Source organism: Pyrus communis, chromosome 16, assembly GCF_041283825.1.
Source record: "Pyrus communis isolate YQ-2024b chromosome 16, ASM4128382v1, whole genome shotgun sequence".
Classification (NCBI taxonomy): Eukaryota; Viridiplantae; Streptophyta; class Magnoliopsida; order Rosales; family Rosaceae; genus Pyrus; species Pyrus communis.
The window spans coordinates 13,039,504-13,052,956 of NC_142580.1; the positions used below are offsets into that span (position 1 = coordinate 13,039,504).

The 13,453-nt window shown below is 35.7% G+C and overlaps 1 protein-coding gene and 1 long non-coding RNA gene across 3 annotated transcripts; one reads left to right on the forward strand and one right to left on the reverse strand.

Annotated features, from left to right (window-relative positions):
* The first annotated feature begins 2,878 nt into the window (after window positions 1-2,878).
* On the forward strand, window positions 2,879-7,150 carry LOC148690002 (uncharacterized). 2 transcript variants are annotated; one of them, XM_088688318.1, is made up of 3 exons: window positions 2,879-3,253; window positions 5,921-6,757; window positions 6,855-7,150. In XM_088688318.1, the coding sequence occupies exons 2-3, from the start codon at window positions 5,923-5,925 to the stop codon at window positions 6,887-6,889; spliced, it is 870 nt and encodes a 289-aa protein (XP_088544444.1). In that variant the 5' UTR covers window positions 2,879-3,253; window positions 5,921-5,922; the 3' UTR covers window positions 6,890-7,150. The 2 variants fall into 2 exon arrangements, with proteins under 2 accessions (XP_088544444.1, XP_088544442.1); XM_088688316.1 differs by lacking the exon at window positions 6,855-7,150 and having other exon boundaries at window positions 5,921-6,803.
* A 2,060-nt stretch (window positions 7,151-9,210) lies between these two features.
* On the reverse strand, window positions 9,211-12,688 carry LOC148690003 (uncharacterized). Its single transcript, XR_015958008.1, has 6 exons — window positions 12,121-12,688; window positions 11,623-11,706; window positions 11,029-11,083; window positions 10,261-10,352; window positions 10,086-10,164; window positions 9,211-9,701 (listed from the first exon to the last, which is right to left on the reverse strand). It is a non-coding gene; the product is annotated as an uncharacterized LOC148690003 (long non-coding RNA).
* Between the last annotated feature and the right edge of the window lie 765 nt (window positions 12,689-13,453).

The following is a 13,453-nucleotide window of genomic DNA, read 5'->3' on the forward strand; positions in this document are numbered from 1 at the left end:
GTATGTCCACCATTATCACAATAGCTACACTTCACAGTGGGTTTCTTTCCTTTATATCTCCTCTCTTCACTAGACTTGTGATTTGAGAAATATACCCTAGATTCTGGTATATTTGACTTTAATTCCACAGTCATGATTTTTCTGCGAGTTTCTTCCCTTTGGATAGTGGCACACACACTTGAGAAGGAAGGAAGTTCAGGATTCATGAGAACATGACTCCTGAGATCTTCGTATTCAGAGCTCAAACTTGCTAGAAGCTGAAAGATTTTATCTTCCTCAGCTCTCTTGATCAACACGGCAGCGTCAATGGTGTGTGGCCGATAAACATTCAACTCATTCCACATGGTGGTCAACTTGCCAAGATGATGCACAAACGAGTTCCCTTCCTGTTGTAGACTAGCAATATCCTTCTTTAGCTGGAACACTCGAGCTGCGTTATTCTGATTTCCATACATCTCTTTGAGATTTTTCCAGAGAACGTATGAAGATTCCGCATAACTGAAGATTTCTGCAATCTTTCGATCCATAGAGTTGAGCAGCCATGACATGACCAGCTGGTCCTTGCACAGCCAATCATTGTAATCGGATGAGGACACATCAGGTGCTGGAATCACGCCATTAACATAACCAAGCTTCGATCGTCCTCCTAACGCAAGGGAGACAGCTCTCTCCCACGGGAGATCGTTGAACTCATTTAGTAGGACCAAACTGAGACGTTGATTTGGATTGATATCAACATCTAGATGAGATGAAGAAGACGCAGCATGCGAGTTTACTTCTTCGTCATGCACGGAGCTCTCTTCAGCCCTGATGGAGAAGAAAGGGAAACAGGGAGACGGTACTCAGAAGCAGGTCGATAGAGATCACTGCTCTGATACCATGTTGAATTTTGAATGTCTATATTTTGTATATATGAAAACAAAGTACAAGAAGCTCATATAAATGAGCGGAAGAAAAAGCAACAGAAAGGAAAAGAAAGGAAAAGAAACAGAAGCCGAAAAACAAGGGAAAAGGAAATCAGCAAAACAAGGAAAAGCAAAAAGCAACAAAACAAGAAAAAGAAAGCAGCAGCAAACATGGAATCAGAAAACATGGAAAAGCAAATCCTTGATTTATGGCACTTCTTCCAATAGATCGGATTTAATGCGAATGGTTCCGTCCCCGGTTTGGAAGACCTTATTCCCCACCGTGGATCTCTAATGTCATCAGACGAGAACTGTAAGTAAGGGTACCCCTCAATCCACTGCGCGCTGAGGTACTTCCCGTTGTCGCCCTTGAGGGCTATATGTTTGGGCAAAACCAACAGCGACTCCCAATCAACGATCAAGCACACATCGCACAAGTCGCTGTCGGGTGTTTCACTTCCTGCAAATAAGCAGGACTCGTAGGGCGGGCCAGTGCGCCATAAGCATGCATAGTTCCGGAGCTGGACGTGACGTAAACGGACGCCTTGAGCAGAATCGTGTTCGTCCACGTAGACTGGCTCGAACAAGGTGCATGACCATTTGGATTCATCCTCCTGGGGTTCGTCAGCGCCGGCAACAATCCAATGATGGGTTTGCTGTTGGAAATATGCCCTGAAAGTCAATCTTTGGAAGAAACCTTTCAGGACAATAAATTGATGTATATATGACTCTTATACATCGGAAGGCAAAGATACTAATTAGGACTATCTCAATGAACAAAATATGTCCTAAATAGTGAATCCATGGACAATGGATCGATGGAAGAAGTAACCTAATGATGTTAGATTACAGAGACCTTCTTCTCATAACCATCATGTCCAAAAAGGTTCTTGGTCATAAGGATTGTCGGAGGGATACTGACAATCCATAGACCGGTACATACTATGTCTGCTTCAATTCGAAGGATGGAAAGTCTCATCCCATTCGTGTAGCGACACTAAGACAAGCATGTAGGTGCTCATTAAGGGAATGAGTTCACTGAACACAATCAAACGAGAGTACTTGCATGGAGGTCTACTCACATGTCAAGCAAGTAACTCTAATGGTTGGAATAATGTAAGTAATCCTTTGACCTGAGGCATCGTCGTTGTCTTGTGGTTAAGTACTTAATCTTTGATTATGTTGAAGTCATTCCATACGCGAGTGTCCAAGGCATCGTTGGGGTTAAGCCACTTAGCCATGAAGGCAAGTGAATGTGCAACAAGGAATCTCTAATCCTCGATAAGAAAGGATGAATACTCTAAGATATGATTCGGGAATCTTCGGCCGAAGTATCGAGCGTAATAAAGGAAAACGTTCCTATACGTCTCAATTGAATCGTATAAGAAGGAATAATCACATTAGGGGTTTGACATTATAAATCCATACCCTAGTGATGTGATTGAGAGTATTGTTTTAGAGAATGATCGAATTACATTGTAATTCCAACTGAATAGGTTCTCCGAATAAACTTCTACATTAGCTTGGGTAGCCATGATATATGTTTAGATGTCACTCATGGCTTGTGAGTTCTTCTAGATGATTAAATGTAGTCATCAAAGAAGAAGGTGAATTAAAAGTAAGTTTTAATTCACTAAGTGTATGGATTAAATATAATCAATTGGATTGGTGCCAATCACCTCACTGCCTTGCTAATTAGAACCTAAAAGATTGTTCACCAATACACTCTTGTAGTGAGTAACTAATGCATGATGGAAATAATTAATTGGATTAATTAAGTGTTTTGATTAATTTAGAAAGTCTAAAGAAATCATAAAAGCGATAAAGATCGTTTTGGGCTTAAAGAAACGTTCGGGTTTAATTAGGCCCATTGGGCCAAAACCCATTGGGCTTTTATTCAAGCATTGGATGACTTGAAATAATTAAAAGCCCAAAGCCCAAACCAAACACACATGGCCGGCCAAAGAGAGGAGAGAAGGTCAATTGTTGACTTGTTTCTTTATGTAATAAAAGGAACATAATAATGAAAGAGGTAGGTGTGTGTTTTTTAGATGATTAAAAACACAAAAGAGAAGAGAATATCAAACTCTCTCTAACAACAAAGGGCCGGCCACCATGGGGGAAAATTAGCTAATCATTTTATCACCCCTTTGGTTATTCCTTCATCTTTCTCATTACAAAGTGGGTGAGGATCTTTAGAGGTTTTCATATCTTTGGAAACTTGAAGAGAACCTAGGAGCACTTACTATACAAAGTGGAGGAAGCAAGGAGGGAGGCTAGGCTCAAGGAGTTTGAGGAGCAAAGATCTTGGAGGTGGTCCATCCTTGGTCTAAGATCTAGATCAAGAGGTATAAAACTAAACCTCTAGTTTGTTCTTCTTATAAATTTTGTTTTGATGCATCTTATATAAACCTATGCATCTTGAAGGGGATTTGCATGACTATAGCTTTGATAAAATGTATGACATGCTTCCGTTGCTTTCGTATATAAATTTTGAATTGTATATGCATGCTAGTCACTAGAAATCCCACATGAATCTCATAGATTTCCCTTCAATTGGTATCAAGAGCCAAAGGTTTATGTATGATGTGTCCTTTTAGATTTTATGCATATGGGTTTTAATTTTATGTATGTCATATTATTGCCTCATTCAAAATATGTTTATCTTTTGTTTTTTCAAAGTGTTGAAAAATTGTAAATCAAAAGTTGAAAAGGATATGCAAGAAAAGTGTTTTTGATGCATGAATGAAGTTTGAGTTTAAATTGTTTTTCATTCAAAATATGTTTATCTTTTGTCTTTTCAAATGTTGAAAAAGGTGTATCAATAGTTGAGAAAGATATGTATGCAAAAATGTTTTGGATGCATGAATGAAAAGAGGGTTTAGAAACAAAAATTTTGGGGTTTTATTCCTTAAAGGGGGTTCGGCTAAATGGGGAATTTTTGTTAGTGTTTGTGTTTTGTTTTGAACCTCACACACACACCTTGAAGCTAGAAAGTAGTGATCTTGTCACTTTTGTTTTTTGGGTTTGAAAAATCACCAAGAACATACAAATCTTGAAAAATATGTTCATGGTTTTGTTCTTGGTGTTCATGGTTTGGTTTTTGGGGAAAATGGTTTTACATGCATTGTTTTGTGGTTATGGATGATGTACATACCATCCATAGCCTACACCAAAATTTAAATTAATACCTAGACTTGTCTAGATATATATTTCCATCACCCTTTTCCCTGAAGTCCTTAAAGCAAAATTAAGTGGCAAACAAGATATATTTTTCTTCTTCTTTATGTTGAAATAATGTAAGGTGGGTGAGACCTACCCACTTCCCCCTTCATTTGGCCGGCCAACTCAAGTGGTTTTCCCACTTGAGGGTCCTTTTGTAATCATGAAAAGTTTGGTATTACTTTTAGTATTTATGGTTTGACCTCTTACTTTTTCATATTTGCATTAAGACCCCTACTATTTAAAAATTGAAATGTTTGATTTTAATTTTGTTTAAAGTTTAAACTCATCATTTAATTATGCCCATATGCACTAAATCTAATTGATTATATTGCATCCCATTTAATTATTTAATGTGATTAAGTAGTTAGAAAATGGGTGACTATGGACTTATGCCTTAAACGATAATTGAGCTATGAGTTAAGGCGCTAAAATCAAATTGTTTGAACCTTGGGAATGTGTTTTAATTACTGTTTCAATTGGACCTTGTCACGTTTCGACATTAATCTATCTCTCCCTCTTAGTATGTGTAATTTGTAGGAATTTGTACAAATCGGTTTGTAATTCTTATTACTTCTTAATCTCTTTTAGTTAGTTGATTCCCTCTAGTGCTAGACTAGAGTTTCTTTAACTATTGGTAAGGAGACATAACTAAAAGAGGGTTTTGACATGAGATTAAAGATTAAATGGGTCCAACGCCCTAATAAGCAATGAATGATTGTCTTTCATTTCTAATGGCTCAATGAAAATGTTTTAATTGGATTGAAAATCACGTAATTAAAATGACACAACCTCCCCAAGATCTTATTCAACAATGTTGGCTCGTTGTTGCAATAACCCAATAAGTCCATGGTCATCCAAGAGCCTAAGATAACTATAAAGTCCAATTTCAAAGGATTGCAAAAACCGTAGTAGTAGTAGTTACTTCCAATATTTAAAAAAAATTCGTTTTTGATATTGATTTGTTTTTCTCAAAACAAATACTGGGAGTATCATACGCTACTAAACTATAATGATTTCAATTAGTAGTTATATATATCTCCAATATTTTGAAAAATGTTTTGATATTGATTTGTTTTATGAAAACGAATAGTGGGGATATCATATGCTACTAATTTCATTAACTTTGGACTAGTAGTTGTAATAGGACAATTTATTTGAATATGTTTAAATAAATAAAATTGATGAGACCTTAAAATCCCTCAACCAACAAAGAATATTAAGTTGATAAGCGAGAGATGCTTTGAACATTTCTTCGTAGGCCTTCCACCGTGGTGGGCTCCAATCGTTTGTGACTCATGCACCAACTTCACCCTATAATGGGGAGGTACAAAGTATGTGCTTACATTCAGGAGGAGTCCATAAACATATGATGAGGTGAGTGTAGACAACGAGTATGACCAACATGATATAATTCTGAGGTTATGCTTGAACCTTTACATAAACTAAGCATGGTGGGAATAACTTAACTAAGTGCAATGGTGCCAACATGATATAATTCTGAGGCATTCATTCTCTAGAGGCCAAACTAGATGGGTAATTACAAGAGTTGTAAATGACTAAAGTGTTATTCTCTCATCATTATTTTTGCTAACCAACATGATATAATTCTGAGGTGGGCTTGGTAATGGTGAGTCTCCCATACCCCGCTAAGAGTTCAACGTAACTCTCGGATTCTATTGAGGGATATGGAATTTGCCAAAAATGGTGGGTGGTGTCATTCGGTTTAAAGACCCGAATCGTGTGACTTAATCAACAATCAAACTAATTTATTTTATTGTTTATGTATTTAGATATGGTTGGAAGCACGTTCGCGAAAATACTCGACAAACATTGCCTAGAGGGGCATAATTTCCCAACCTGGTATCGTAATGTCAAGATTCTCCTAACATTGGAGAAGATCATTTACGTACTTGACAAGCCTCTTCCTGACATACCTCTTGGCCCTGAGGCCACAGAGGATGAACGTGCTAAGTATGACAAGCACGTTGAGGATGATACACAAGCCAAGTGCTATCTGTTGGCTTCCATGAATGAGGAGCTACAGAGACAGCACGAGGGCATGGACAGTGCATTTTCCATAATACTCCATCTTACGGAGTTATATGGTGAAGGGACGTGCAACCGTCGCTTTAACACTGTTTGTGAACTTGTGAAGACCAAGATGGTCAAAGGGGCTCCAGTGCATCAACATGTACTGAAGATGATAGGATTCATAGAACAACTGGAGAACCTAGGTACTCCACTTGACGGGGAATTGGCCCAGGACTTTATATTGGCTTCTCTTCCTGATTCATGTTCACAGTTCGTAATGAACTACAACATGAATAAGATGGATCATACTCTCTCTGAGTTACTAAACATGTTAGTAACTGCTGAGAAAACTATGATAAAAGAGAACGTTGTAGGGACTTCTGCAGTAGCCTACAACAAGCCATCCTCTTCCAAGTCTAAGCCGCAAGGCAAAGGCAAAGGGAAGGAGAAGAAGTCACCCACTCTTAAGCCGAAAGGGGGAGTGAAGAAAAAGAAGGCAATGGAGCCCAAGGGGGCTTGCCACCACTGTGGAAAGGAGGGACATTGGAAGAGGAATTGCAGGTTATACCTTGCAACTCTTAAGGACAAGCCACAAGGTATGGTTTATGTTCTTATCTTCAATTCTAATTGTTAGATCTTCTAAATATTTATATTTGATATAAAGTGCTAATCACTTATATAATTGTATATAAGTGGAGGAGCTAAGTAGAAGAGGAACAAGCAAATAAAAGAGTGGAGAAGGGTTCGGTCACCATGTTTTTGCTTACTACTTGGGAAGTTTGTTTAGGCATTTAAAGATTGTCTTTAAACTTTCTTATTGTGTTAAGAACTTATTATGTGGCTTCATATGATGGAAGACCACTATTAATGCCTAAATGTTTGAAGGTACTTAAATAAGTCTCTAAATGTTTAGAGATAATTCCTTTTAAGTTAAACATTGTGAATGTTTGTGTTATCATATTAATGTAATGTGACGAATGCCTTCTAAATATTTCCTTAAAGTAAAGTTATGAATTGAAGATTGTCTTGTTGTATCCTAGATGAGATACATGATAATAATGATATTAGAAATAAGAAAAACGTTTCTTATATGGTTATCACTTAAACCACAATAATCAAGATCACTCTTGATTCAATTAGTAGTTTTGAACAATTAATTGGACATTCTTAAAATTGTTTTAAAATGTCAAGTGTGTTTAAACCAAAAATTTAAGTGTCTAAATCAATAAAATGTTTAAAGGTTTTAGTCACTTAATAACAAGACATCAACTTAGTGAAGAGTGAAACAAATGAGCTTGAAAGGTTTTAAAGCTACTACACAATGTCCTCAACCCGTATACTCCACGTTTATACAATTTTTGAATGTATGAAATGATTTCTCATTAAAGTCATGAGAAATAGTGGGAGGTGAGAAATTGGATATAAACTTGAATATGATTGGTTTATAGTTGTCTAAATAATAATAGTACTTGACTATTATTGAGAGTTTATAATTTTAATTGTTAAAAGACTCAAGCTCTACAAAACATTAATATTCTATGTTGTGTAACATTCTAAAGAATAGTCTTTGAATGTAGGTTTCGTCAACCTAGCATAAAATGGTTATATGTTGGGAGTTGTCCATCATTCTCTTTTATGAGAACAAGCTAAATTACAAAGCATATGGACAAGTTGATGAAACAAAAGGGAATAGTTTCAAAATGAGTCACAACATATAGTTTAACGACAAGACAATCCGAATTCGTCACCTTATGTAACTATAACGCTCCATGTAGTTTTTGATAAAGAATTATATCAACCACCTAGAAGGAATGGTTGAGTTTCTATATCCTTAGTAGAAGCCTTGCTTTCACTAAAGACTTGGATAATTCTTATATGACTACATTAAAGTCTTAGTATGACTAAAACTTGAAGAATGGTGTATGACACCATTTAAATGATTCATTTAAATAACTTGTGTTAGCTAGTATTGTTGATAGTCTCAAAATTGTTGAGACATCATTAATAAGCTAATGGATCTCAATGATTGTCAATAGATCCAAAACAAGTTAGTGGGAGTAATATGCATTCAAATCAAGAAAAATTTAAGTGTTAAGTTTTGAATGAATGCTAAGTTACAACAAGCCCAATGGGAGTGATGTCATAATTTGAGCAACAAGATATGAATGAAGTCTATTTGATAGACTTGATCAAACCTAGATGTTACTCGAAAAATGACAAGACATGACACGGTTAATTTTAAGTATAGACTTGAATTGGACTTATTGATATAACAAAGGCTATCTTAAGGAAGTTATATGGGGAAATTAAATCTCAAATGTTGAAGATTTAAGAAAGCATTTTACTATATGATAGAAAATCACTTTCATAACCCTTATAATGAATGTGTCATAAAATCACAAAAAGGGACACATGTATGGACTTGTGAGTAGATATCCAAAAGTGAAAAACCATGGGTTATCACTTTAAGATATTACTATATCCCAGGATCAGAACCAAAGCAACTGATAGAGTATTATTGCCTTTAAGAAAGGAACATCAGAGTGGGACTTTGGAAGCGTGCATTCACTTAGGTTACGAACCAAAGTGAAAATAACCCATTTTAACAAATGGAACTTCATAATGGATGAAGAACTAATCATATGAATGTATTGTTAGTATCGTACTACAATGGTCTCAAGGTTGGAGCAAAGTTTGTATAAAGTATACAAACAAAATATATGTCGATATATTGTTTTAGAAACTGCTTCAAAAGGTGTTTTGAAAGGAAGGGGTTCTTTTAGAACCAATGATTGAATCCAAACCATAAGGTCGTTAGTAGGATACTACGACATAATGGGGCACTTACTATACAAAGTGGAGGAAGCAAGGAGGGAGGCTAGGCTCAAGGAGTTTGAGGAGCAAAGATCTTGGAGGTGGTCCATCCTTGGTCTAAGATCTAGATCAAGAGGTATAAAACTAAACCTCTAGTTTGTTCTTCTTATAAATTTTGTTTTGATGCATCTTATATAAACCTATGCATCTTGAAGGGGATTTGCATGACTATAGCTTTGATAAAATGTATGACATGCTTCCGTTGCTTTCGTATATAAATTTTGAATTGTATATGCATGCTAGTCACTAGAAATCCCACATGAATCTCATAGATTTCCCTTCATTTGCAACCACCTGACCCAGTATTTATTGTTGTAGCAGCACCTTATGTGCACCAGTCCGTTGCTAGCTCCACTACTCTTTGCCATCTCCATTTGGAGCTTTGCGTACGGACTCACAACCTCTTGTCCGGAGAATTTGAGAAAGCCATGGATCTGCACATCTTCCTTTACGTAGCTCAAGTATTTGGCGTTGTACCTTGATTGTAACACCACATACCTTGGCAATTCGGGCGCCATATATATATTTTTTTTTTCTTTTTTTTTTCCTCTTTCTTACTCCTCACACTTCATACTCCTCATGCTTCTTACTTCACTCTGACTTACTCTCACTTCTTCGTTCTTATGACTTTAGTTACAACTAGAAATAGTGCCCGCGCACGCGTTGCTACAGGATTAGAAAATGTATGTTTCAAAAGGATAAAAGAATGTAAAGCACAATATATACAGATATTTAAAGAAAGATCAAGTTTGAATCAAAGGTGCAGAATGGTTTGTAGACAAAATGAGAATAAAGGGATTAAAATAGAAATAGAGGAAGAGCCCTTAGGACATTAGTAAACATAAATAAAATCATCCTTAGATGCTTAAATAATAAAAATAAGTCAGTAACCATTGATCCTACCATCTAACTTCTCCAAATTGTCACCTATCTTTCCAATAACTTCCTCTCTTTAAAAGAAAAATTGCCATCTATCTTCAAATTCACAACCAAAATAAATTATATTGTTTACTTTATCCAAGCACTGAGCTTTTAATAAAGAACACTAACCTCCATTGGGACCAGAGAGTGCTCCACCATCACATGACTGAGTTTTATAAGATCCTCCATGTTCACAAAACATTCATAACTAAATTCATTAAAGGCTCAACATTCTACACTGGAATACAATGCAATACTGCAAATTAGAAAGAACAAAACGCAAAAAAAATAGAGAAAAGGATACAGTTATGCATCGTTGGCAGCATCCAAATTGACAATTGTAATTTTCCTCTGAGCCAAAAACAATGCAATCTCTGCAACAATCAGAGCTTTCCGCTGAGAACACAAAGAAACCTGCAACAATCAGCTCTGAACAAAATGTATATGGATCCATCGTTGGCAAAACTGCGGTGCAAGCAAAATGTTTGCAACTTATTTTGTCAATTTTGATCTCCGATTCTGTCCACTCATTTTCAAATAAATTGGCATCTAAGGTAATACCATGAAGCAGCTGATTGACTAATCACCAAGAACGTCAAAAGTTTTTTTTCACTCACAACCAAAGAAAAACCATCTACTTCCTAATTGGGGAAACACTTCAAAAACCTAAAGTAATAATGAATTCGAATTTGAATCAGAAGGAAGCCACAATTGTTTTAAAACTCCTAATAAATTTGATAACTAAGCTGACAGATTTTTTTCAAAGCCTTTAAATATGTAAGCAAAACTCTAAATACTCACCACTATTTACCAATAAAAAAATTCTTTATAATTTCAACTCACTATTTAATTCAAAGATTGATCCAATGAGATACCGTAGTTTTAGTTAAGTATCACTTAGAATAATAATTCCCTACACCGACAACTAATGTTATTAGAGTAACTTACAAATTAATTATTTTTCTTCTCAATCAGTAGGTATACTAATTGAAATGACCAATGAAAACTTTTGAATATTCTAGTGATCAGTGTTTGCAAGGTGAATCCATCCATATAAACAGGAGGTGCTTACTCAAAGCAACATGGAGATGTTGTACACATCAGATATCTGATCTTCACCAAGTTGTCTGAAAAGAAAAGAAAAAAACAGTGAAATGTTATATATTACACCAAATTCATATGAACATTTCCAAGTAAATTCACACATAATTAATTTTAAAATAAACAAAGAACATACTTCTTCTACAAAGTAATGTCACTCCTATTCCTAATGCAGATTACAAAGACAATTAAACGAATTTAACAAATTTAACAAATTGAATGAAACAATAAAGAATAACAAATGAGGATTTAAATATTTCCATGTGATCTGGAATAAGTGAAGAACCTCACATGATCCATCTGATCTTTCTTCTTCTTTTCTTGAAATGCTTAGAGGCAGCTTTAAGCACCTTATTACAAACTTATCAAATTTTGAATACTTTATGAATTTAAGATCTTCAGTTTTAGTCTTACATTCATGGTTCCATATTCATAGCAAATTCCAAAAATTTAATTAGATTTAACCAATACAGTCCTAAACCTATTTAATCTGAAAAATATAAAAAGAATTCTGTACATTACAAAATAAAATCAAATCATATAATCTCAAACATTTTATTCATACCTTTTTTATTTTGTCTTTATACCGATCACCAACAGCCTTTATATATTTTTACTCAATCTCTGAAGGTGAAGTTTTTTCAAAAACCTGCAATCATGACAAAAAAAAATATTTAATGTCATACTCCATAACTCTATCCCCCCGTTGACTCCACCCTTCTGGTTAACTCTATCTATTGCCTAATCTTTGCAACTCAGCCATAACCTTCAAATGAAAAATCTATTTAACTAAAAACATCTTGCAGATGGTCTAAGAGCAGTCTGTACTAATCAAGTTCTCTACACACCATTATCGCTCAGTTGATTCAAATCTTGAAGAAAAAAGGTGGGTTGCTAGATTCATACCTCTCCACCATCTTTAAGTGAATCCAAAATGTAAAACATCTTAACAATTCAAATTAAATAGAAAAAAAAATTAAAATTTTGAAAGAACTTGAGCATCATACTTTCTTACTCAGAAATAGAGAGAAAAAAGAATTGGGGGAAATATTTGGAAATTTACCAGAGGGATTTAGGTGGAGGCGCCGAGAGGAGGCGGTCGGCAAGGCAAATTGAAGCTCGAAGGACGGAGCTTCGACTCTCCGGTAGCGACGAGATCTAGGGTTTTTCCACAAAGACAGAGGGAAACCTAGATTGGGAAAATAGGGAGAGAAATAGAGACCTTGATTCAAAGAGATATGGTGAAGCTCTAAATCGAGCTGTTTGGTGCAGAGAAGAGTAAGGGAGATGGGGAGAGCAGGAAATAAACAAAATAAGGAAAAGCTGATAATGGAGAGAGAACCGAAGCACCCAAAGAAATCGAAACCAGAGCGTGGCCTCGGAGGGCAAGGAAGTCATTTTGATAATGGAGAGAGAACCGAAGCACCCAAAGAAATTGAAACCGGCGCGTGGACTCGGAGGGCAAGGAAGTTATTTTACTGTAGAAAAAATGGCAAACAAGTGGCTTAACAAACGAATTGAGGGGCATTTTGGTCTGCACACTGCCCTAGAACAGTACCACCCGAGTTTGGGTTTTAGTATATATAAATATGTACTACCTCATCTATTTATAGGCAAGGTTTTGCCAACTTACTCTTACCGATCGACTTGGGCTTTCTCTAATAACCACACAAATTTACAAAATTCTAGGTCTTTTTACAAAAGATCTTAGATATTTTATGCATGCATTTCACCGACAGATTCTAGGTCTTTCTACAAAAGATCTTAGATATTTTATGCAAAATATCTTAGATAATTTATGCATGCATTCCACCGACATATTCTAGGTCTTTCTACAAAAGACCTTAGATATTTTATGCATGTATTCCACATGCTTTTGCTAGAATTATCTAGCATTTGCATGAATCATCCATTGTGCTTGTGTTGCCTTTTCAACATGGGCTGGACCTGGCCCAAAACAAGATTACAATTCAACACTGTCACCATTCTAAATCTTTTTCCACGTTTACAGAACATTAAGTTTCAAACATTCTTACTCCAGGAATATCTTTTCAATTATTGGCATCATGACACACATGTTACTGTGTTCATCGCTTTGGACGGTTCGAAGTTGATCACCATAATATAGTTGATTTCATAGGAATAGATGTGAGATGAAAACATGCTTACTTCCAATCCTTGACTTCCTAGTTTAACTAAAGGGATTTGAAACTTTTCTTCCATCTTCAACTAATAAAAAATACTTGTGCAATGAAAAGCTAGACCAGCTAATGGCATCGCCATAACACTTCACCTTCCGATGTCGAAAAAATTCACGTAGACATATTTAGCTATTGAATATACTAATGAAAGAGGGAACCCAACCCATAAAGTAACCTCTAGTCAACTCAAACTTA

Coding starts and splice junctions, on each gene's coding strand:
- LOC148690002 (XM_088688316.1), top strand. CDS start 5,923: ATGGTTGGAAGCACGTTCGCGAAAATACTCGACAAACATTGCCTAGAG.